This window comes from Mauremys reevesii, linkage group 3 (genome assembly GCF_016161935.1).
Source record: "Mauremys reevesii isolate NIE-2019 linkage group 3, ASM1616193v1, whole genome shotgun sequence".
NCBI lineage: Eukaryota > Metazoa > Chordata > Testudines > Geoemydidae > Mauremys > Mauremys reevesii.
Window position 1 is genome coordinate 163,382,275 of NC_052625.1, and position 22,399 is coordinate 163,404,673.

At 47.8% G+C, this 22,399-nt stretch overlaps 1 protein-coding gene across 2 annotated transcripts in view; it reads left to right on the forward strand.

The window, feature by feature from the left end:
• The window catches only part of HMGCLL1 (3-hydroxymethyl-3-methylglutaryl-CoA lyase like 1), a 131,033-nt gene that overhangs the window by 81,520 nt on the left and 27,114 nt on the right, over nucleotides 1-22,399 (forward strand). The window contains exons 8-10 of one of the 2 annotated variants that reach the window (XM_039532442.1): nucleotides 118-181; nucleotides 5,774-5,962; nucleotides 9,081-9,202. In XM_039532442.1, coding sequence (XP_039388376.1) covers nucleotides 118-181; nucleotides 5,774-5,962; nucleotides 9,081-9,149 — 322 coding nt within the window. In that variant the 3' untranslated portion in view covers nucleotides 9,150-9,202. Of the gene's footprint in view, nucleotides 1-117; nucleotides 182-5,773; nucleotides 5,963-9,080; nucleotides 9,203-22,399 lie in introns of those variants that run through there. The other variant, XM_039532441.1, reaches the window with a different exon arrangement.

Below are 22,399 nucleotides of genomic sequence, written 5' to 3' on the forward strand. Positions count from 1 at the left end.
ACCTAATTGTGCAACCTTATGCTTGCATTAACATTTTGTTGCATTTAATAAGTAGATGTGTATAATATATATGCATACATAGTATAAACTTATCTATGTCTGTCCTTTTGAATGTAGGTATGTATCTTGTGCATTGGGATGCCCGTATGAAGGAAACATCATACCAGCTAAAGTGGTAGAAGTAAGAATGCATCTGTCTTTCATATGTTTTAAACACGGTCAAATTATTTTATCTGTTTAATCCTAGAAGAGTCAATAATGAATCAAAATCAATGTAAAAGGAACACAAAAACCAAACAAACTCTAGACTTGAGTGAATAATTTTGCTGAGCACTATCCACTTATATGTAAAGAAAATAATGTGCTTTGGTGGTAATCCATCACAAAGCAAAAAATGAGGAGTTATTTCCTTCAAACAGAAAGGCAAGGAAATACTTTGGAAAATAGACTCAAACGCACATGAGAATAGACCATTTTGCATGAGATTATTTCCAGCATGATCCCCTGTAAGCAGCAGCTGGTGTTAAATTCACTCTGTGCTGACACCAGTTTGCTGCTCTCCTACAGTCAAACTTGCCATTGAATCGTGGTCCTCTGGGCATACAGCACCCAAGTGCTGGCATCTGCAGTAGCTGCACTAGTTGAGAGAATGGACCAGGGACCCACTCACAAAATATTTCCTACTACAAAGCTGTTGGGGGGCATAAGTGCATAAGGAAGGGGAGACAGATGAACATGGTTAAAAGAGGCTGCTTTCCCAAGTAGGGAAAGAGACAAGGGCAAAGGCGACAGGAAAATAAGGCCTGGTCTGCACTACACAGTTAGGTCGACATAAGCTGCCTTGCGTTGACTTAGCTGTGGAAGTGTCTTCACTGAAATTTGACTCCTGCTGGCTAAGTACCTCTCTATGCTGATGTAGTAACACCACCTTCCCGAGCAGTGTAGAGTCACGGTCGATGTAATTAGGTCAACTCAGTGTCAGTGTAGACACTGCGTTGCTTACGTTGACTTGCTGGCCCCTGGAGCCATCCCTTGCTCCACACTGACAATACAGTTGATAAAGATGCTCCTGGTGAGGACATGCACCGCTGACAGGAGCCAAGCGTGCACACACACACACACACACACACACACACACACACACACGCAACTTAATAACTCTGGTGGCTGTATCCTGACATAAGTTAGGTTGACATAATTTTGTAGTGTAGACATGGCCTAAGAAACAGCTGGATAGGCCTCCTGTGAGGCAGAGAGAGAGAGAGAGAGAGAGGGAGAACTGTGGAGATGAGAGGGGAAAGAGAAATCAAGAGGCACAATAAAACGGGTAACAGCTGTAAAGATTGTCATTGTGGGGAAAGACACATCACACTCTTGGCTTTTGGCAATACTCCCTTTTTTCTTTTCTTTTTTGCCCAATTGCTTTTGGAGCCAGTCAACATTTGTATTCAGTGTGGGGAGCTTGCAAGGCATGTCCTCTCTCTCCACATCTTCTCTGAGTATTAGGGCCAGCTGGAGTTTGTGATAATGCTCCCACAGCAGCCACACACTTATGCTCTCTGGAAAGTTTGCTAGATTGGAAGGTATTCAGTATTTCTGAATTAACTGGTTTTAATATGAAGTGAAAGTTAAGTGGCACAGCTTTAGATATAGTGATGGTGACAGATTCAGCTGTGCTGTAATGAATTGCTTGTTGCAGACATTTCCCCCACAGGCTTCTTTCAACGTGTTGCTTATTTTAAGGACTACTTACCTTACTTGCACAGAACTAGTCCCTTACAGTGTTACAGTAGGAGTGCTCTTTAATGGCCCAATCCCATAAATCTTTACTCGTATAAGTATTGGATACTGTACCTTAATCCCATTCAATGTCTTCTTCAATAGCTATTCACCAATGAGCACATTGTGAGTGATCAAAATACAGTAGCATCTTAAAGTAACTAATTTAGGCTCTGATTCAGCACATATGTCACTAGAAGCATGTGAGCAACCTGGGTGGGTGGCACACAGGCACATCTGCTTATGTAATTTGCTGGGTCAGAGCTGTCACAGTTACAGGGCTAAATGCTCATCTCATACTTCCTGATCTCTTTGAGCACACCCCCTCTCAGGCCTCAGCCCTCAAGACATCACTTTTCTCAGGATGGAGTGTCACTATTTTCCCATTCTCAGGACGGGCCCTGGATTAGTCTTTTGTGTTTCAACATGATTTATCTCAGGAGATCTGACTTTATGTCCTTACCCTGCAATTCTGTTCCCTACAGGAGCAATAACAGCAAAGTATTATTCATCAGAATAAAAGCATTTCAGAAAACATCAGATCTTAAAATAGTAAAATAGACAAAACGCATGTCTAGCTTACCAGATTTCTAACCATCTCCTAGTCATAGTCTGTTTCCTTAATTCACAAGAGATTTCTTTCTCCTTCTGGGTAAGGGCTACTTACGTGAGTAAGTGTTTGCAGGATTGGGCCATCAATTCATGTTTCAGTCCACCTTTAGCACCAAGTCACTATTTGGAGTGGGATAGCCTAGTAAAATAGTATGAGTAGCATAGAAAAAGGTTTTACTTTGATAATGTTAATGAAGTTGCTCCTCGTGAAGATAAAACCCCCCACACTGCTAACATACTGGCTTTGTAATTCCCGAACTCCTGGAATTTTGAAGAATATAATTCATCAGCCTTGTCCTAGAATATTAGGATGCAATAGTTGTATGACAGTGTGAGAGTACTTGCCTACTCATCTTTCCAATCCATGAGGTTTCTCTGTAGTTAAAAGAAAAAAATTGTTGTGTTTTTCTTTTCAAAACTTAATTTAAGAATTTAACTTTTGATCATAGCAAGGTAATAGAGTTAAAGTCCAAAAGGGACCATCATATCAACTAGTCTGACCTCCTGTATATCCCAGACCACGAACACCATCTAGCATCCACACACACCACTCAACAACCAAAATTAGACCAAAATATTACAGGCCAAAGGAGCCTAACCTATCATGTGCCAAAGGCAGAAAATAGGAGGGACTGAGATGCACCAGTGCCTGAGATCCTGCATGGCAGAGAATTAAGTGAGATTACCTAATTAACCCAGCAAGTGACCTGCTCCCGACACTGCAGCGGAAGGTGAAAAACACCCAGTCACTGCCAATCTGACATAGGGGAAAATTCCTTCCCAGCCCCACATACAGTTAGACCTTGAGCATGTGAGGAAGAACCAAACAGCTGAGCATGTGAGTGAGAGAGAATGCTGGGTGCCACCTCAGAGCACTGGCCAGCCCCATCCAGTGTCCCATCTCCAGCTGTGTCCATCTTTGATGCTTCAGAGAAAGGAGATCCAAATATATAAATAAAAACTAGAATACAGTTTGGGGAAAAATCCCTTCCTGATTCCTCCAGGTGGCCAGCTGAAGCCCTGAAGCATGAGTTTTGGGAATATCAGACGTAAACCAGAAGGGACTGCCAGGGCTGCCGACCCCTGTCCTGCCCCCATCATCACAAGAAACCCCCTCATATTATCCCACTCCTAAATTTGCCCAGCTCTCTTAAAACTAATTGTTTTTTGCCCCCACAACTCCTATTGGGAGGCTCTTCCAGAACCTCACCTCGATAGTTAGAATGGTGTGTGAGGGCACTCAGTTGATGAAGAAAGGAGCAGGAGCAGAGCAGAATTTTTCCTTCTTCTACCTGACCCTTTAGGGCTCTCTCTTTGGGAGGAAGGGGGACCCAAAGAACCAGCAGTTGATGGAAGGGAGGTGGTTTCCAGCAGCTTATAGGGGAAGCGAGGGATAGAGATGCCTCTGCTCTTCTTGTCATCCTGAAACTGCACCTCCAGACAATATCTTCAGCAGATAATTAAAAGGGGGGTCTAGAAAAAAAAAGATGCAATCTAATATTATAAACTCATGTTGAAATTAAAAAAAAAAGATTGAGGTTTATGGGCAGAAATCCTCACAGAGTAACAGTACCTTTCTTGCAGCGATGGTCTATTCAGGCACCTGCAGTGTGTTTGATGTATAGATGTGCAGCAAGACATGGGCCTTCCTTACACCAAGGTGCTTACAATCTAATGAATGTCCTAATTTATTTTATTTTTATTTTTATATAAGTGTGTGAGAAATGTATTTTGATTTGAACGTGGATCTTGGATCTGAAAGCAAAAATGGTTTTACTACATTTGCCATAGTCATAGTGCTCATATCTGCCTTACAAGCTTTGAACAGAACAATTCAATCCACTTGAGTCCTTTTTCATCTGTTCTTTGAATTAAGCAAATAACAGCATTGCTCCAGTACTTCCAGGACTGGTGGCAAAGCACTTTGTCAACCTCCTCCAACATATATATAGCAATCCCGCTGATGATGTCCTGGAATTGCTTTAACAGTACCATGCAGTACAAATGAAACTACCTTGCAAAGCAGTGTCTTTTTAGTTCTGTAATAGTAGATTTGCGAACTGGGATTCTGTCTCTGCAGGGTGTCCTTTTCAGTATGTTCGATGCACAGGTGGGAATGCTGTAAGGAATAAACCTGTTTAGCAACTGAAAATAATTTTTTAGATAATTTCTGAACAAATTCAAAGACACTATGATGGTAGTTGGAAATGCCTCCTAATAAAAAGTATGGGCTTAGTCTTGCAATCCCTTATTTGCACTAAGTTACTCATATGAGTAGTTCTAGTGAAGTTTTCGGTACTGCTTACATGAGTAAGAACTATTCATGAGAGAAAGGGTTTGTAAAATTGGGCTGTATGTTAGGCATAAAAGAACCTTGTAGACTTTTAATTGTGTTACAGTTTTGAATTTTTTTCACTACAATTTTTTATTAGTGTCCAGTTTCCTAAAAATCAAGCAATCTAGGGACTAAAATTCCTTTGGTTTTCATTAGACCTTTGATTTCCAAGGAAAGGAAAATCAGGCCTCTAGTTTACCAAAACCTAAAGGCAAGTCTTTACTAAAAATATACATAGGGAAGACAGACCAGCTGGAGAATCCCCAGGCATGGCTGTCCCTAAGGGGGTGTGGGGCCCGGGACATAGGCATCAAGTTTCTACCTGTGTGGGGGGGATGCTCCCCCTGGCTCCGCCCAAACCCTGCCCCCACTCCGCCCCTTCCCCCAAGGTGCCACCCCCCACCCTGCCTCTTCCCACTTCCACCCTGCCCCTATCCCTTCTTGGCCCAGTTCCACCCCCTTCCCTGAGTGCGCTGCGCCCTCGCTCCTCTCCCCTCCCCTTCAGCGCCTCCAGGCTCAGCAAAACAGCTGATCAGTGGTAGGAGGTGGGAGGGAGGGGGAAGCGCTGATCAGCAGGGCCTGCCGGCGGGCAGGAGACACAGGGAGCGGGGGAGGTTCGTGCGGGGGGCTTCTCCTTCTCCTCATCCTCCCCACCTGCCCCCTCGCTTCAGCTCCCCACTCGCCTCCTCACGAAGTACGGGGGGCCCCAAAGCACAGGGCCCGGGGCGGTCGCCCTGATTTGCTGTACCTTAGGGACGGCTCTGACCCCAAGGAAGTGGGTAACGTTGGGGAAGGGTTGAGGGAGGTTAATCCATAAACATAAAAAAATCTTGATTCTTTTGGGTGTAATGGGAGAATGAGGGAGAGTGTTGTGACTTGATGAATTTGGCTTGGGAGATTATTCCATGCATGGGGGCAGGATATGAAGAGGAGAGGAACAGTGTGTTTTACTTAGATGGCAATCGTTTTTTACTGTATATTCTAAGTATTATTTTTTGCTCTGGTTACATCTCATCATTTTAGAATGCTTTTCTGTTTTCTAATCAGGTGTCTAAACAGCTGTATAGCATGGGCTGCTATGAGATCTCTCTGGGGGACACAATTGGTGTGGGGACCCCCGGTAGCATGAAGAGAATGTTGGAAGCTGTTATGAAGGAAATCCCAGTGAGTGCTCTTGCTGTTCACTGCCATGACACGTATGGCCAGGCTTTAGCCAATATCCTCACAGCCATACAGGTAATTCAGACTCTCACTTTACAGATATTTTCAGTAATGATTGCACTTTAATTCATTTGCTAAATGTCTATGAAGTGCCAGTTACTTTCTGCATTTTCTATAGTAATTACTATTTTTGCACATGCTAAGGGTACCTTAGAACCCTGATTGTATCATTTCATAAACCAGTAGAGACACAAGGTGGGTGAGGTAATATCTTTTATTGGACCAACTTCTGTTGGTGAGAGAGACAAGCTTTTGAGCCACAGAGAGCGCTTCTTCAGGTCTGGGAAAGGTCCTCTGAGCATCACAGCTAAATGCAAGGTGGAACAGATTGTTTAGCATAAGTTGTTAGCACATATTAAAATCTAAATGACCATTCAAGTTAGAGTGGCCTGTTAGCACCTGTGCAGTCATAGGACAAAAAGTAGGGGGTTAGTGGGTTACAGATTGTTGTAATAAACTAAATCCAGTGTTTCTGTTCAGTCTATAATTTTTTAGTGTCTAGCATAATTCCTACTGGGAGGCTATTCCAGACACTGGATTTATAGTTTATTACAACAATGATCCCTTAGAATATGTGCTAACTACTTATGTTAAACAACCTGTTCCACCTTGCATTTAGCTGTGATGCTTGGAGGACCTTTCCCAGACCTGAAGAAGAGTTCAGTGTGCGTCAAAAGTTTCTCTCTCACCAACAGAAGTTGGTCCAGTCAAAGATATCACCTCACCCACCTTGTCTCTCTAATATCCTGGGACTGACACGGCTACAACTACACTGCATATTTCATAAGCCATTATCAGTTATATATCCTTATTCACTTAATGTCTTCAATGCCACACAGAATAAACACACCAAGACACAGTTGTGGTGATACTATGTGGCTTTGGTTTTAGTGGAAAACAAGAATATAAATTAAATATTAATGAGCCCTCAGGTACCACTTTGTTGGAAGCATGTTGTATGTCCATAGGTTACCAAAGTGACTGACTGTCTAGCACCGTCTAATTTAGAAAGTGCCTAAATATCAAATAGAATGATGCACAATTACTCCTTAGGTGAGTGGATTTTGAGTTTTCACACGAGCCATAACAACTTATTTTGAACTGCTCAGATGGCATTAACCTAAGGCTTATTGGTTATTTTTCCACACACGCAGTAAATATTTTGGATTATTCTTCCACTGCTAACATCGCTTTGGTGTTCTCTTTCTATTACCTATTTATGTACATGGAGATGGTAAAACAAATTAAATCAAACACCTTTCTAACATGTTTAGTTCCCTTTCAAATGTGATTTTAGTTGGCAAAAAGACTTGTTTTTAAAAAAATTGTTCCCTTTCGATACTAATAATTTTGGATAATAGATATATTGACTTTATAGTTAAGACTTCAAAAACCTTCCTCATCTTTCAAATCCCTTCTTAAAATTCCTTGCTCTTATGATGCTACAAAACACTCAACAGTGACTAGGCAGCTGATGTATTAAAACTGCTACTTAATGACCACATTTGTTTCACTGTTACCTGGTCCTCCGTACCCACCTTTGTTTGTTTTCTCTTTTGGTTGTCTTTTGTCATATGCTAAAATAGTAATTTCTTTGCAGTAGGGATTGCCTTTTTATGATGTGTGTAGTGTGCCCAGCACCACAATCCCTGATTGGGGTTTCTTGGTTCTACCATGATACACATAGTAAAAAAAAAAAAATGAAAAGTGAAAACAGATTGTCTCCCTGATCTTGAATCAACCTGAGCTTGTCTGATCTTTGGTACTAAATATGTTTGTACCTAATTAGTAGTTGGATAACTTTAGTGATTAAAAACACATATAATTTCATTTTGAAAGACACTATATAATACATATTTTTCCTGGTGTACAAAAGATAGTGCTTTGGGATATTATGTGGGTGGCTGCTGTTTAATTCCTGATCTTGTCATTGAATAAAATAAATGCAGTCACTACCTTGCAGCTGTACAGATATTGACACATTATTTTGTATACACCAGATTGCAGTTGCTGTTTGTAATAGAACCTAATTCTGCAGTTCTGGGTACAGTTTTCTTCCAAATGTATTTATTTATTTTTCATATACCTATCTGGAAGAGTTTTTGCTTGTGGGAAGCAGCTCAGATCAAACATTTGTCTTTCAAACAAGTGAGTGGTCAAGGCATTTTTTAGGTGAGTTCTAGTTTGGAAAGGCAGTGTTAAAGACCAAATTTTGTGCACTCATCCCTTCTGCAGAAGTTCACTGCAGATGCCGAGGTAGAGACAGGTCTTACAGTGCTAGGAGATAAGGTGTGTGGCTTCTGCTGTAGCACTATTTACATGGAAGAATGGTTGCATTGGCTAGTGGCTCCTTCATCCCCACCATCCCATAAATCCCCCACCACAAATGCTCCTTCCATGCTAATTTGCATGTACACCATGGTAGCTCAGTTCTGTGGTGTGGCCCACTGTCCAGGTTCTCCATGGGTTGTGATTCCCTGTGCCTTCTCTCTTCACTTGAATCTGTTCTGCTGCCTTTCAGACCAGATGTGCCCACAGGGGAGTGGAGACCTGGATCTGGGCCTGTGTGACATATTGGCCTCTCTGTGAAGTACAGTGTGGGTGTAGTATTATGTAATGAAATTAATTAGAAAAAAAACTGTTGAGCAGCAAATTCCACTCCTCCTGAGCTACTGCAGACTAAAACCCCAGACTAAGAGCTATTGAATTTCCTAAAAACCAATAAATGACAGCAGGAAAGCCACAGATCACTCTACACTAATTTAGTCAGTGCTTGGATGTGATATCTCTTGGGGTACCTCATACGTGGGGCAGGAAGAGGTGTTGGTGATTTCAGAAGTAATTTTTTGTACTGATCGCATTGTGTCATGCACGTTTATACAATTCCAGGACATTTTCTTTTGGTTGGGGTTAGGACTATAGGACTGACAGAATGAATGTGCATAAGAAATTAGTGGGGAAGTAGCTTTGCTATTTAAGTAGTGGGTTTTATGTGTGTTATTTTAACAAAAGGGTAGGTAGTGATAATGACAGAAATTAGCCAACCTTTAAATGGTAAGTATTTTTTTAAGTTGTTGAGGGGAATAATAAAAATGAAAAGCATTGACTAGAAAAATGATATTTCTTTTTTTAGGAGATTTTTCTGTACAAATGTAAAGGACATATGAAGCAATATTTCAAAAGAATAAATAAAAGATTTTAAATAGACTGACTGTTGACTGACCAGCTGAAACTTGGCTGAAGGCGGAAACTAAAATATCAGAATATAGAATGTATAGAAGTGACAAACTCAGCAAGACTGTATGAGGTATGGCTACTTTGTTAGGCAAATACAATATTTTTGAGTAAAATTACATATGTAGGCTGGATAATGTGACAAAGAGAAAATTTAGCTGAAAGAAACAGTGAAACATATTTATAGGAAACTATCAACCTCTAAGGGAGAATAAAAAAATCAGGAAACTTCTGTGTAGGAGAGGTCCAGTAATGTTAGAACACTGATTGCTGGTGATTTTAGTTACCTTGAAATTGACTTGCATAGGATTTGGAGAACACTAAGACAGGGAGTGTGTTTTTATACACATAGCATAGTACTGTAAACACTTAAATACACTTAAGGGTAAATAAGTAAACATTTTTCAGCATATTGGAAATGAATATGTTGAGTGTGGGGAAATACTAAATGCGTGATTTATGCATTAATAATTTGAACTAAATAGGGATTTGGTCCTGTAAATTCACACTTGGGTCAATAATGAATGGCTGCATGAGTTAATCTTGTTAACACCAGTTTGAGTATGTTTAAAAATAAAACTGTAGTCACTCATTTTCAAATAACTAACATTGATAAATGTGTGCCTCTGCTGAAGATGAGTGAAAGAAGCAGCCAAAACAACAAAAAAGAGGTAGACCTAAAACCGTTGAATTTTGATGGAATGTGGAACAAAGGGAAGATAGTTTTTTTACAAGGAAATATAGATTAGAAAACCCACTTGTGCAAGGCTGGTATCCTGCACTGGAATCTGCAGACTTGTATCCCTGCACATGGTTGTGTACAAAGCTGCATGAGCCATGCTAGTAGATCTGAATGCATGATTACTGTTAGTGGGGCTTTAGCCCATCCACCTCTACTCCTCCCCACTAACTGTAATATGTAGGATTGGCCAAATTCAATTGTTACTTTTTTATAATTGATGGACAATTTCAATGTTTATTTTAAGCATTTATTATCTATTGATTTTTTAAAAATATTCACAATTGTGCAAAATTATGGGTTCTTCTTCGAGTGATTGCTCCTATCCATTCCATGTAGGTGTGTGCGCGCCGCGCGTGCACGGCTCTCCGGAACATTTTTACCCTAGCAACTCCGGCGGGCCGGCTGGCGCCCCCTGGAGTGGCGCCGCCACGGCGACCCTTATATACCTCAGCTGGCCCGTCCGCTCCTCAGTTCCTTCTTCCCGCCCGTGACGGCCAGTTGGAACAGTGGAGTGCTCCCTTACCTCCACAACCCTAGTGTTTCTCCATAGTTCTAGTGTATATAGTGTTAGTAGTTAGTTAAGTTCTTGTTATAGTTGTATATATATATAGTTATAGAGTTAGTAGTTAAGGAATTAGAGGGTTCACCCCTCTTCTTCCGCCCCGGTGCGGGCTTATGCCCGGAGCACCGGGTTTCAAGCCCTGCGCGGCTTGCCAGCGGCCCATGCCGGTTAGCGACCCGCACGACTCTTGTCTCCGCTGCCTCGGAGAGTCACATCGGCCAGATAAGTGCCCTATTTGTGTAGCCTTTAAGCCTCGTACGAGGAAAGAGCGGGACTCTCGGCTGAAGCACTTGCTGATGGAGTCTGCGCTCCAACCTCCGGCGCCAGCTCCAGCGGCACCGAAAACTACCTCGACGAGCAGCGCTCCGGCAGCACCGAGCCACTCCGGTACCGAGCCACCGAAGACCCGGCACCGCTCCCTCTCCCTGGGGAGAAAGCATAAGGTGCCGAAGACGGCCACCGCGAAACAGCAGCGGAAGCCGTTAGCCCAGCCACCTCCGACGAAAACGGTGCAGGCTGAGGCAGTGCACGCAAAGTGCACCGGGCCGTTGACTCCGGCGCCGCAAGGCCCGTCGAGTCCGGCTCTGCCCAGCTCCCCGGTGCCCACTGAGGAGGAGCTGAGGATCCCGTCGACGCCGGAGGCGTTCGCGACGGCGAGGGAGCTAATCGAGGCGACGGCCCCGTCCTATCAGCCGCCGGCACCACCGGTGCGGACACTTAAGTCCCTCGGCAAGCCAGCGATGATGCGCCCTTCATCCCCGGGCGACCGAGGCGACCGCGGCTCCAGAATCCGGACTCGATCCCGGTCCCTCTCGCGGAGACGGTCACCGCCGCACCGCTCCCCATCTCGCCGGAGATCAACATCGCGACGCCACTCAGCGTCTCAGCACCGGTCGCAGTCCCGGCACCGCTCTCCATCGCGGGGCCGGTCGTACTCCCGGCGGCGCTCCAGGTCCCGGTCGAGAAGTCACCGGCACCGCAGCAGGTCCGCGTCCAGGCACCGCGGACATCGGGACTCGCGCAGCCGTTCAAGGCACCGCAGATCACGATCAAGGTCCGGTTCCCGGCGCCGCCGGTCGAGCTCCCGGCGCCGCCGGTCGAGCTCCCGGCGCCGTCGCTCCCCTTCCCGGCACCGGAGATCTAGCTCCCGGCACCGTCAGTCTAACTCCCAGCACCATGCGGAGCGAAGGTCCCGCTCGCCACTGGCCTCCCGAGACGGCCGGCACCGACCTTCGGCACTGGAGGCTCGTCTCACGCCGGCGCTGGATGCCCGCCCAGGCACCGCCACGGCTCCACCCTGGCCTTCAAGGGAACCCTCCGTTGCCTCCCCTCAGGGCAGTGCGGTGGACTTCAGAGCCGGGTCGATTCCACCGGATCATGGACCCCAGTATTGGGGACATTGGGTACCCTGGGCGCAATATGAGCAGGGGCCTCCCCTGCCACCCAGGCAGCCGGGCTCGGCACCATCGGTGCCGGTGGCCACCGTCAGTAGAGCCCCCCCGTCTCCACCGACGCAAGCCGACGCCCACGGCCCATCTTTAGGGCAGGACTCACTGCCACCAGATCGCCAGGCGGTGGAGCACCAACAGGAAGAGGTGCTGCCGGGTCACTCCTCGTCCTCCTCTCCCGATGAGGCGGTAGCAGGGGCGGCGCCATCAGGGCCCCCGCCTATTGACCTCAGGGCACACCAGGACCTTCTCAGAAGGGTGGCAAAAGCCATCAATTTGCCCATCGAGGAGGTCCAAGAGGTCGAGGACCCTATTACGGATGTTGTGGGAGATGAGGCCCCCGTCAGAGTGGCGCTCCCGTTTATCCGCACCATCCAAAAGAACAATGCCACTATCTGGCAGTCGCCTTCCTCCGTTGCCCCCACGGCGCGCGGCGTGGAAAGGAAATATTCCGTCCCGCCCCAGGGGTACGAATACCTGTATATACACCCCACCCCGGACTCGCTGGTGGTCCAGTCAGTCAATGACCGCGAGCGTCATGGACAACCTGCCACTGCGCCGAAGTCCAAAGAGGCCCGGCGCATGGACTTATTAGGGCGTAAGATTTATTCGGCGGGAGGCCTCCAACTCCGCATCGCCAACCAGATGGCCCTATTGTCCAGATATGCATTTAATATCTTGGGGTGCCTCGCTAAATTCAAGGAGCTGACCCCTCAGGACTCCCGCCCCGAATTCTCGGCGCTGCTGGAAGAGGGCAAGTTAACCTCCAGAACCCTGATTAAAGCGGCCGTGGACGCAGCGGACTCAGGGGCTAGAACGGTGGCATCCGGGGTGACGATGCGCCGCATTGCGTGGCTGCAGTCTTCCACCCTCCCACCTGAGGTCCAGTACACCCTCCAGGACCTCCCGTTTGACATGCAGGGACTGTTTTCTGAGAAAACGGATGCCAGAATTCAGACCCTAAAGGACGGGAGGGTTGCGATACGGACGCTGGGCATGCACACGCCGGCCACGCAGAGGCGTTCATTCCGTCAGCAGCCCTACCGACCCTTCAACCAGGCCAGGGCTCGGCCGTTTAACAATCGCCGAACGGCCCCCTTCCGCCGTAGACCGTCGGGGGGACGGCGCAACCAGGCTCAGAGCTCGTCCAAGGCCCCGCAGGCTCAGAAGCCGGCCTTTTGACGGGACGCCCGAGGACGGCCCACCACTCTCCCCCCAGGATCCATCCCTTTTGTTTTCCAGTCGCCTTTCCCGCTTCCTTCCGGCATGGTCTGCTATAACATCGGACAGCTGGGTCCTCAGCACCATCCAGCATGGCTACCGCCTACAGTTTATTTCGCCCCCCCTCCCACCCACCTTCCCCGTCCCTCTTCAGGGACCCCTCTCACGAGCAAGTCCTCATACAGGAGGTCCAGTCTCTGTTGAGCGTGGGTGCCATCGAGGAGGTGCCTCCCTGCAGGCGGGGCAGGGGATTCTACTCCAGATATTTCCTCATCCCCAAGGTGAAAGGAGGACTTCGTCCCATCTTAGACCTCCGGGAGCTGAACAAATACCTCTGCAAGCTCCAGTTTCGGATGGTAACCTTGGGGACCATTATCCCTTCCTTGGATCCGGGAGACTGGTTTGCCGCCCTCGACATGAAGGATGCTTACTTTCATGTGGCAATTTACCCCCCCCCCACACACAGACGCTTCCTGCGCTTCATGGTCAACGAGACCCACTACCAGTTTGCGGTGTTACCCTTCGGCCTCTCCACTGCCCCGAGGGTGTTCACCAAGTGCATGGCGGTCGTGGCCGCAGCTCTCCGTCGTCGCAGAATCCACGTATACCCATATCTCGACGACTGGCTGATCCGTGGTCGCTCTCAAGAGCTGGTGACAGCTCAGGTGTCAGAGATACTGCACCTGTTCCGGTCTCTCAGCCTCCTCGTCAACGCCGAGAAGTCCCAGTTACTTCTGGCACAGCGCTTGGAGTTCATAGGCGCGGTCCTCGACTCCAACCTCGCCAGGGCCTGCCTCCCTCGTTCTCGACACGAGACGATGGTCTCGCTCATTCGGGCCCTGCAGGCCTTCCCTTCCACGACGGTACGGTCCTGCCTCTGCCTGCTGGGGCACATGGCCGTGTGCACCTTTGTGACCGCGAATGCGAGGCTGAGGCTTCGTCCGTTCCAGATGTGGCTGACGTCGGTGTACAGCCCCCATCGCGACCCTATAGATATGGTGGTCACGGTCTCGGACCCCACTCTCCAGACGCTCACCTGGTGGCTGCATCCGGAGGTGGTCTGCGCAGGGGTTCCGTTCCGCCCCCCTCGCCCGTCGGTCACCCTGACCACAGACGCTTCGGCGCTTGGATGGGGGGCTCACATGGGAGACCTGCACACTCAGGGTCTCTGGTCGGCCCGGGAGCTCTCCCTCCACATCAACGTACGGGAGTTGAGAGCGATCCGCTTGGCTTGTCTCGCCTTTCTTGCACACCTCTGGGACCGCTGCGTGGCGGTATACACGGACAACACGGCGGCCATGTTCTATCTGAACAAACAGGGCGGGGCCCGATCCTCCCCGCTGTGCAAGGAGGCGATGCTCCTATGGGACCTGTGCGTGACCCACTCGATTCGCCTTGAAGCGTTCTTTCTACCAGGAGTGCAGAACATGCTGGCCGACCGTCTGAGCAGGTCCTTCGCCTCCCACGAGTGGTCCCTTCGCCCCGATGTGGCTCACACCATCTTCCGGAGGTGGGGAATTCCCCAAATAGACCTGTTTGCCTCCAGGACCAACAGAAAGTGCCGCAGGTTCTGTTCGTACCAGGGTCGGGCTCCGGACTCCATCTCCGATGCGTTCCTCATGCCATGGACGGGTCCCCTCCTATACGCGTTCCCTCCGTTCCCGCTCGTCCACCGAGTACTGCTCAAGCTGCGGAGGGACAAGGCCCGCGTCATACTCGTCGCTCCGGCCTGGCCGAGGCAGCACTGGTATACCCTGCTCCTCGAGCTCTCGATTTGGGATCCTATTCCCCTACCGTTATGGCCGGACCTCATCTCTCAGGACCTCGGCAGGCTTTGTCACCCGAACCTGCAGTCGCTGCATCTTACAGCCTGGTTCCTGAGTGGTTGACCGACGCAGAGAGGGGCTGCTCCGCGGCGGTGCAGCAAGTTCTGCTCGAAAGCAGGAAACCCTCCACACGCTCTACCTACCTCGCGAAGTGGAAACGCTTTGCGCTTTGGTGCGATCAGCGAGGTCTTAACCCCTTTTCGACCCCTATCCAGACGGTCCTCGACTACCTCTGGTACCTGAAAGGCCAAGGTCTTGCGATCTCGTCCCTGAGGGTACACCTGGCGGCACTGTCGGCCTTTCGGCCCGCTGTAGATGGCCGCTCCGTGTTTTCCAACCCAATGGTTGCCCGCTTCCTCAAGGGGTTAGACCGTCTCTACCCTCAAGTGCGTCCGCCTGCTCCAACGTGGGATCTGAACCTGGTTCTCACCCAGCTGATGCGCCCACCCTTCGAGCCCCTGGCCACGTGCTCTCTGCTCCATCTCACCTGGAAGACGGCCTTCCTCGTGGCAATCACATCCGCCAGACGAGTCTCCGAACTCCGCGCCCTGACAGCAGGTCCCCCATATACCGTCTTCCACGGGGACAAAGTGCAGCTTCGGCCACATCCGGCCTTCCTCCCAAAGGTGGTGTCGGCCTTTCATCTTAATCAGGAGATCTTCCTCCCAGTCTTCTTTCCAAAGCCGCACGCCTCACCTCGTGAACAGCAGCTCCACACCCTGGACGTCCGTAGGGCACTCGCCTTTTACATCGACCGGACTAAGTCCTTCCGGCGTTCCTCCCAGCTCTTTGTCGCAATTGCGGAGCGCATGAAAGGCGAGCCTGTTTCCTCTCAACGGATTTCATCCTGGGTGACATCCTGCATAAGAGCGTGCTACGAGCTTGCTCGCGTCCCCCCGTGCCGACTCACCGCACACTCGACGAGGGCGCACGCCTCGTCAGCCGCCTTCCTGGCCCATGTTCCCATCCAGGACATTTGTAGAGCAGCCACCTGGTCTTCAGTCCACACCTTCGCTTCCCATTATGCGTTGGTACAGCAGTCTCGAGACGACACAGCCTTCAGCTCTGCGGTGCTACACTCCGCCACGTCTCATTCCGACCCCACCGCCTAGGTAAGGCTTGGGAATCACCTACATGGAATGCATAGGAGCAATCACTCGAAGAAGAAAAGACGGTTACTCACCTGTAGTAACTGGTGTTCTTCGAGATGTGTTGCTCCTATCCATTCCAGACCCGCCCTCCTTCCCCACTGTCGGAATAGCCGGCAAGAAGGAACTGAGGAGCGGACGGGCCGGCTGAGGTATATAAGGGGCGCCATGGCGGCGCCACTCCAGGGGGCGCCAGCCGGCCCGCCGGAGTTGCTAGGGTAAAAATGTTCCGGAGAGCCGTGCACGCGCGGCGCGCACACCTACATGGAATGGATAGGAGCAACACATCTCGAAGAACACCAGTTACTACAGGTGAGTAACCGTCTTTTTTCAGCATTTAATCGTTATTTTTATCTATTTAAATTTTTGCAGTTGTGGGAAATTTAGGGAGGCTAAATAGTGGGGGGCTAAGAAAATATCAATTTAATGACAGTAGATGTTAAGATTCAACATAATATGTAAAATATAAATAAGTAAATACTTTAAATCAAACTCTAAGTTCTCAAGAAACATTCTTTCTTTGCCTATCTGTAAATTTTTTATCATCATCAATGGAAATTGTGTGTGTGTGTGTGTGTGTGTGTGTGTGTGTGGTGAAATTGACCTTTCATGACATTTACCAATAAAAATCTAATCCTTCCAAGTTTCTCTCTCTCTCTCTCTGTATATATGTGGGACTCACAACTATAATTTCTCTTTACCTTTTCTTGTATTTTGCATTTGTAAATTGATGGTTTGTGTTTTTAATGAATTGCATATGTGAGCTCATAAATTTAACCTCTTAAATCTATTTTAAAAAATGCCATATTTTTTTTTAAAGTAGACCTTTATGAAACTTGCAGTTGTCCTAGGTTCATGTGAACACTTTCTTTAGTTTTAGTTTTCATAAGTTTCACACTTCCTGGATTTTTTTTCCCCTCTGAGTTTCAGTTTCAGATACACAATTTATGGTAAAGCCAGCAGGTTTTTCCTGGTTTTGTATTAAAATAATGCAAACCACAAATTTTGCATTATTTCAATGCAAAACTTTACATAGTCTCTGTAAACTTTGTCTATGTTTGCTTGAAAGGGTTCATGACCCAAAGTGAAATCTTTCAAACCAGGTAAGTTTGTTTTTAAACATCTAAAAATGTCTGGGAAAATACGGACGTATGGTAACCCTAAGTCCAAAGTCCCGGGGTTGGCGGCGCTTCCTGGGGCAGCTCCTGGCGCCCGCCCACTGGCAGGAGCCTGCAGTGTGGGCTGCCCCTAGGCACAAAGGTGGAGCGGGTCTCTGTGTGCTGCACTGGCTCCCTCCTGTTCAATCAAAACTGCGGGGACGTGGCTTGCAGGCACCGGCAGTGGGCAGAGAGCCCTCCGCTCCGCCCCCTCCCCAACCCAAACCAACCCGACCCTAGGAGCCAGAGGGACCTGCTGGATGGTTCCTGGGAGCTGCCCCAGGTAAGCACTGCCAGGACTCCCCACCTCGCCCCCCCGGCAGGTCCCTCTGGCTCTTAGGGTCTGGTCAGGGGGAGCAGAGGGCTCTCTGCATGCTGCCGGTGCCTGCAAGCCCTGCTCCGTGGCTCTGGCAGCTCCCATTGGCACTTTTTCCAGCCAGTGGGAGCCACAGAGCTCGCACTTGTGGCGGGCGCAGCACTTGGAGACGGGTGGGTGGGCGGGTTTGAGGAGGCAAGAAGTGGCAAGCCAGCGGCAGGCAGGGGTTCTCGGGGCGGGCATGGGGGTTTCTGGCAGGGGAGTGAGGAGGTGGGAGGAGGCAAGCAGTGGGTGGGGGACTGAGGAGGGATGCAGCAAGGCAGCGGCGGGCCAGAGGGTGAGGAGAGGTGCAGTGTTGGGGCTGAGCAGGGAGGGGGCAGGACCTGGGGTAGAGTGGTGGCAGAGCGTGGGAAGAGAGGGGGTTGACTGTGAGCAGGGCCGACACCCCCTGTAGAGTGTCCTCTTTTTCGAATGTTCAAATATGGTAACCCTAATCAGGGGTGGGAAACTTTTTGCCCCGAGGGCCACATTGGGGTTGTAAAACTGTATGGAGGGCCGGGTAGGGAAGGCTGTGCCTCCCCAAACAGCCTGACCCCCACCCGCTATCCACCCCCTCCCACTTCCTGCCCCCTAACTGCCCCCCTCAGAACTCCCAACTCATCCAACCCCCCCTGCTCCTTGTCGCCTAACTGCCCCTTCCTGGGACCCCCACCCCTAACTGCCTCCCGGGACCCCAACACCTATCCAACCTCCCCTGCTTCCTGTCCTCTGACTGCCCCAACCCCTATCCACACCCCCACCCTCTGACAGGCCCCCCGGGACCCCATGCCTATCCACCCCCCCTGTTTCCTGTCCCCTGACTGCCCCCCGGGACTCCCTGCCCCTTATTCAACCCCCCTGGCCCAAGCCTTGGCCCCCTTATCATACCACTCATAGCAGCAAGTCAGGTAGCCGAGCACCTGGCCAGAGCTAGACACACTGCTATTCTGCTCCGCAGGAGCGCACTGCTCCGCCACCCAGAACGCTGCCCGCACAGCAGCATGGCTGCGGGGGAGAGGAGACAACAGGGGAGAGGCTGGGAGCTAGCTTCCCTGTCCGGGAGCTCAAGAGCCGGGCAGGATGGTTCCAATGGCTGGATGTGGCTCCCGGCCATAGTTTGCCCACCTCTGCACTATATATGCAAAATACAGAGTAAAATTAAAAGTTTTGGTCCCAGTTACCAGAGTCATCCATGGGACTGTCCCAATTTGCTTGAGGGACTGCATCACCCTGTGTGATTATGACATCCCACAACAGCTATTTGTTCAGAACATAAAAGAAAATGAAACACTGGCACTGGGATGGATTCAAAAGTGGAAGTGGATTCAAAATGTTTATCGTTAATGGAGAGCTAACCCCACAAAATATCAGGGGGTTTTGTGGTCCAGTATGGTGTTAAATGGCCTCCATGCCAAATAATCAATATTCAGGTTTGGCCTTCTTCAGCCCTGGGATTCAGTCCACCTCTAATCTTCTCCCTTTCCCTCTGTATCTGAAAGGGGTGGGGGTTGGGGTGAGGGTGAGGGTAGACATGAAGGAGAAATTCTGCAAAGACTTAAATTCTCTCCTTCCTTCAGGCTGATAGGGCCCAGCAGTCATCTACCAGCTCTCATGTTCACCTCCAGGAGATGCCCCCCAAGCCTCTCATCTGCACTGGACACTAGGCACAAGTTGCAATGAAATTACAAACTCACTTAAATTTACAGGTTTAATAAACTGTCTGTACTCCTTATTAACCTTAAACTGGACCTCCAGGATGTTGTAAGGAAGCCAAAAAACGTTGTCAATCTTGCTCAGAAGGAAAAATGTTCCTGTTCCCCAAAACGGGCAATCAGAGAGTCCTCGAGAGGGCTGAGGGCAATGTTTCTCACAATGCTGTAGGGGGAAAGAAGGTTTTATAGGTAGGTGGCTGCCTATATTCCTGTTTGAATGATAAACTTAATCCTGGGATTAGGCAGCCTGAAACCTTGCATAGGCATCTTTTAAAATTATTAAATGTTAAAAAGCAAAAATAATTAGAGTAGGTTTAGTGAAACTATTGGCATTATATTATACATAGGTTTTTACACCAGAAGGGAGGCATTATGCCCAATGCATGAGGCACAAGCAGTCATAAGAGCTGGCTTCTATTTCTGGCTCTGCCACTGACTTGCTGTGTGGCCATCGGGAAATTACTTCTCCGTTTCCCCCTGTGTAAAATAGAGTTGGTACTCATCTTCCCTTGTAAAATGCCATTAAATCTATGGATGGAGAGCGCTGTAGATGTGCAAATTATTATTATTAGTGCGGTACCGATTCAAAGGCTATTTTCAATGCATAATGTGGAAACTATAGGGAAAAACTTTTCTGAAACTTGGGGGGGGGGTGTTTTTTGAATAAATGTAATTTTATGATGAAAAGAGGAAAGAATGAGAGGAGGAAGGGCAATAAAAACAACAGAACTATTAAGTTGTGTAAACATGCCAAGTGACCTAATTATTGTCACTCTTGCCCTCCTTTTCCCTCCACATTCTTGTTTGTTTCTGACCTTCGCCAGTGTTGTGTTGAATGTAAGTTGTACAATTTTGGGGGGAGGGTGTCTTGTTTTGTAAAGCATCTAGCACATTGTAGGGTGCTTGAAAAAATACAATAGTATACCTGCTTTGGGAAAATAAGTATAGAAGATGGACAGGTTTTAATAGACAGTATCACAATTCCACATTGTTCAGTAAACTGCTATTTAAAAAGGAAAAGCACAGCTTGAGTAAGAATAGCCAATATGGGATTCAGGAAGGGATGGTCATGCTTCACTATTTCACTGGAATTCTTTGAGATGGTTACTGCCAAAGCAGACAAAGGATATGTAGTGGCCATCGTCTGCTTTGATTTTTCAGAAAACAGTTTACAGTGTTCTTTACTGGAAGTCAATGTTAAGGCGTGGAAACATGTAATAAGTGGAAAGTTGGCTAAATGGCAGGAAACAAATGGGAGCTGTAAAATGGAATTTTTTCAAGCTGAAAAGAACATACCAGCAGGGTAGTGGAGGGCTCCGTCTGTGGATCCCAGGTTTTATTACTTAAAAAAATGACTTACAGTACCATTGATGCTGGTATGGAGGGCAAGTTTTCCAATTTTTCAGCTATTAAACTGTGAATAATCATAATGAGAAATGAGAGAGTTGGACACTTCACTACATAGACGGTTAATATTCTACAGTATGCCAAATAAAATCAATTTTGGAGCAAAAACATAAGAATAGGAACATATGCCATTTTAGGATCAGTAAAAGACCACTCAGTCCAACATGCTTGTCATTTTAAAATTGTATCTCACCCCCACCTTTCTGGTTTTTAGCTTTCTTCTCCAGGAAATGATCTAGCATAGGTGCCTTGTAAGGCCAGCCTAAATTTGAAATTGCCTTTAAGAATCAGCTTAAAAAAGATAAAGCTTATGAACACAGACTATGCCTTTACATTTTCGCTAGCAGACTGAAGAGGTAATTAGCAAGATAACAGCATTTCTCAGAGAACATGAGGGAAACAACTTTTTTTCCTACTTTGCAGCAGCAATTATATAAGAAGCTAGGAGTTTATTTGGTTTAGAAACTTGAGCTGAAATCAATAAGTAACATGAGATAGGGAAAGCATCCTTGAGGTTTCTTAACACCAGCAGTTAACTAAGCAAAGAAGAGTAAGACTATATCCAGTGAAAGTGGAAATTGAGAGGAAAACAGACAAGACAGGTGAGAAATGGCAGGTGAACTGTGAAATGAAGAAAAGGCTCCAGATCATAAGGTTCCAGTGAAGAAAACCAAAAAGAGGGGGTGGAGTGCAGGAAACCAGAAACCAGAAAACCACTGGTACCAGGAGGCCTAGTAATACCTAACCAGGCAGCTACTTTTGTGAAAAAAATTCACACTAAAGCAATGAGCAAAGCAGACTTAGCGTGAAAACACACCCTCTCCAGCGCTGCAAATTGCGGCGCTGCAAAGCGCCAGTGTGGTCAAAGCCCCAGCACTGGGAGCGCGGCTCCCAGCGCTGTCCGTTATTCCCCACAGGGAGGTGGAGTACGGACAGCGCTGGGAGAGCTCTCTCCCAGCGCTGGCGCTTTGACTACACTTAGCGCTTCAAAGTGCTGCCGCGGCAGCGCTACCGTGGCAGCGCTTTGAAGTGCTAAGTGTAGCCACAGCCTTAATTATGGAAAAGATAGAGAAATATGGAATATATAAGTATATTCACAATAGTAGAGATGTTTGCAACCTTTCCCCTGCTATTTGTGTCTTGTTCTTTTTTGTAGGAACTACTTTTTAAAATGGAAGAATATGTTGCCACAAAACTCTGTAAAGAAAGGGAAAGAGCCTTTCACCAGTTTGTTTGTTTGTTTTTAAATAAAATTTGTGATTATAGCAGTAAGCCACTGCAGGTATGTATTAGTAGGCAATTGGTGCTCTTCTCAAGTGGTCAAAGCCTTTGGCCCCTGTGCTTCAAAGCATACCAATAACCTTCTAATACACACATCCACTGCTTATTGCTATAAGCACAAACTTATCCCTAAAACTAATTATGTAGATTCAGAGAGGTTAAATTGTGAGCTCTTCAGGGCAAGGTTGTTTATTTGTATTAAAGTAGCCTCCAGAGGTCTGAACTGAGACTGAAGCCCTATTGTACATGCACATAGCAAGAAGTAACCCCTTCCCCTACCCCAATCCCAAAGAACATACAATCTAAATAACATGCTTCTGGTTCAGTGCCCAGCACCTTGTTAGCACTTAAAAAGTAAT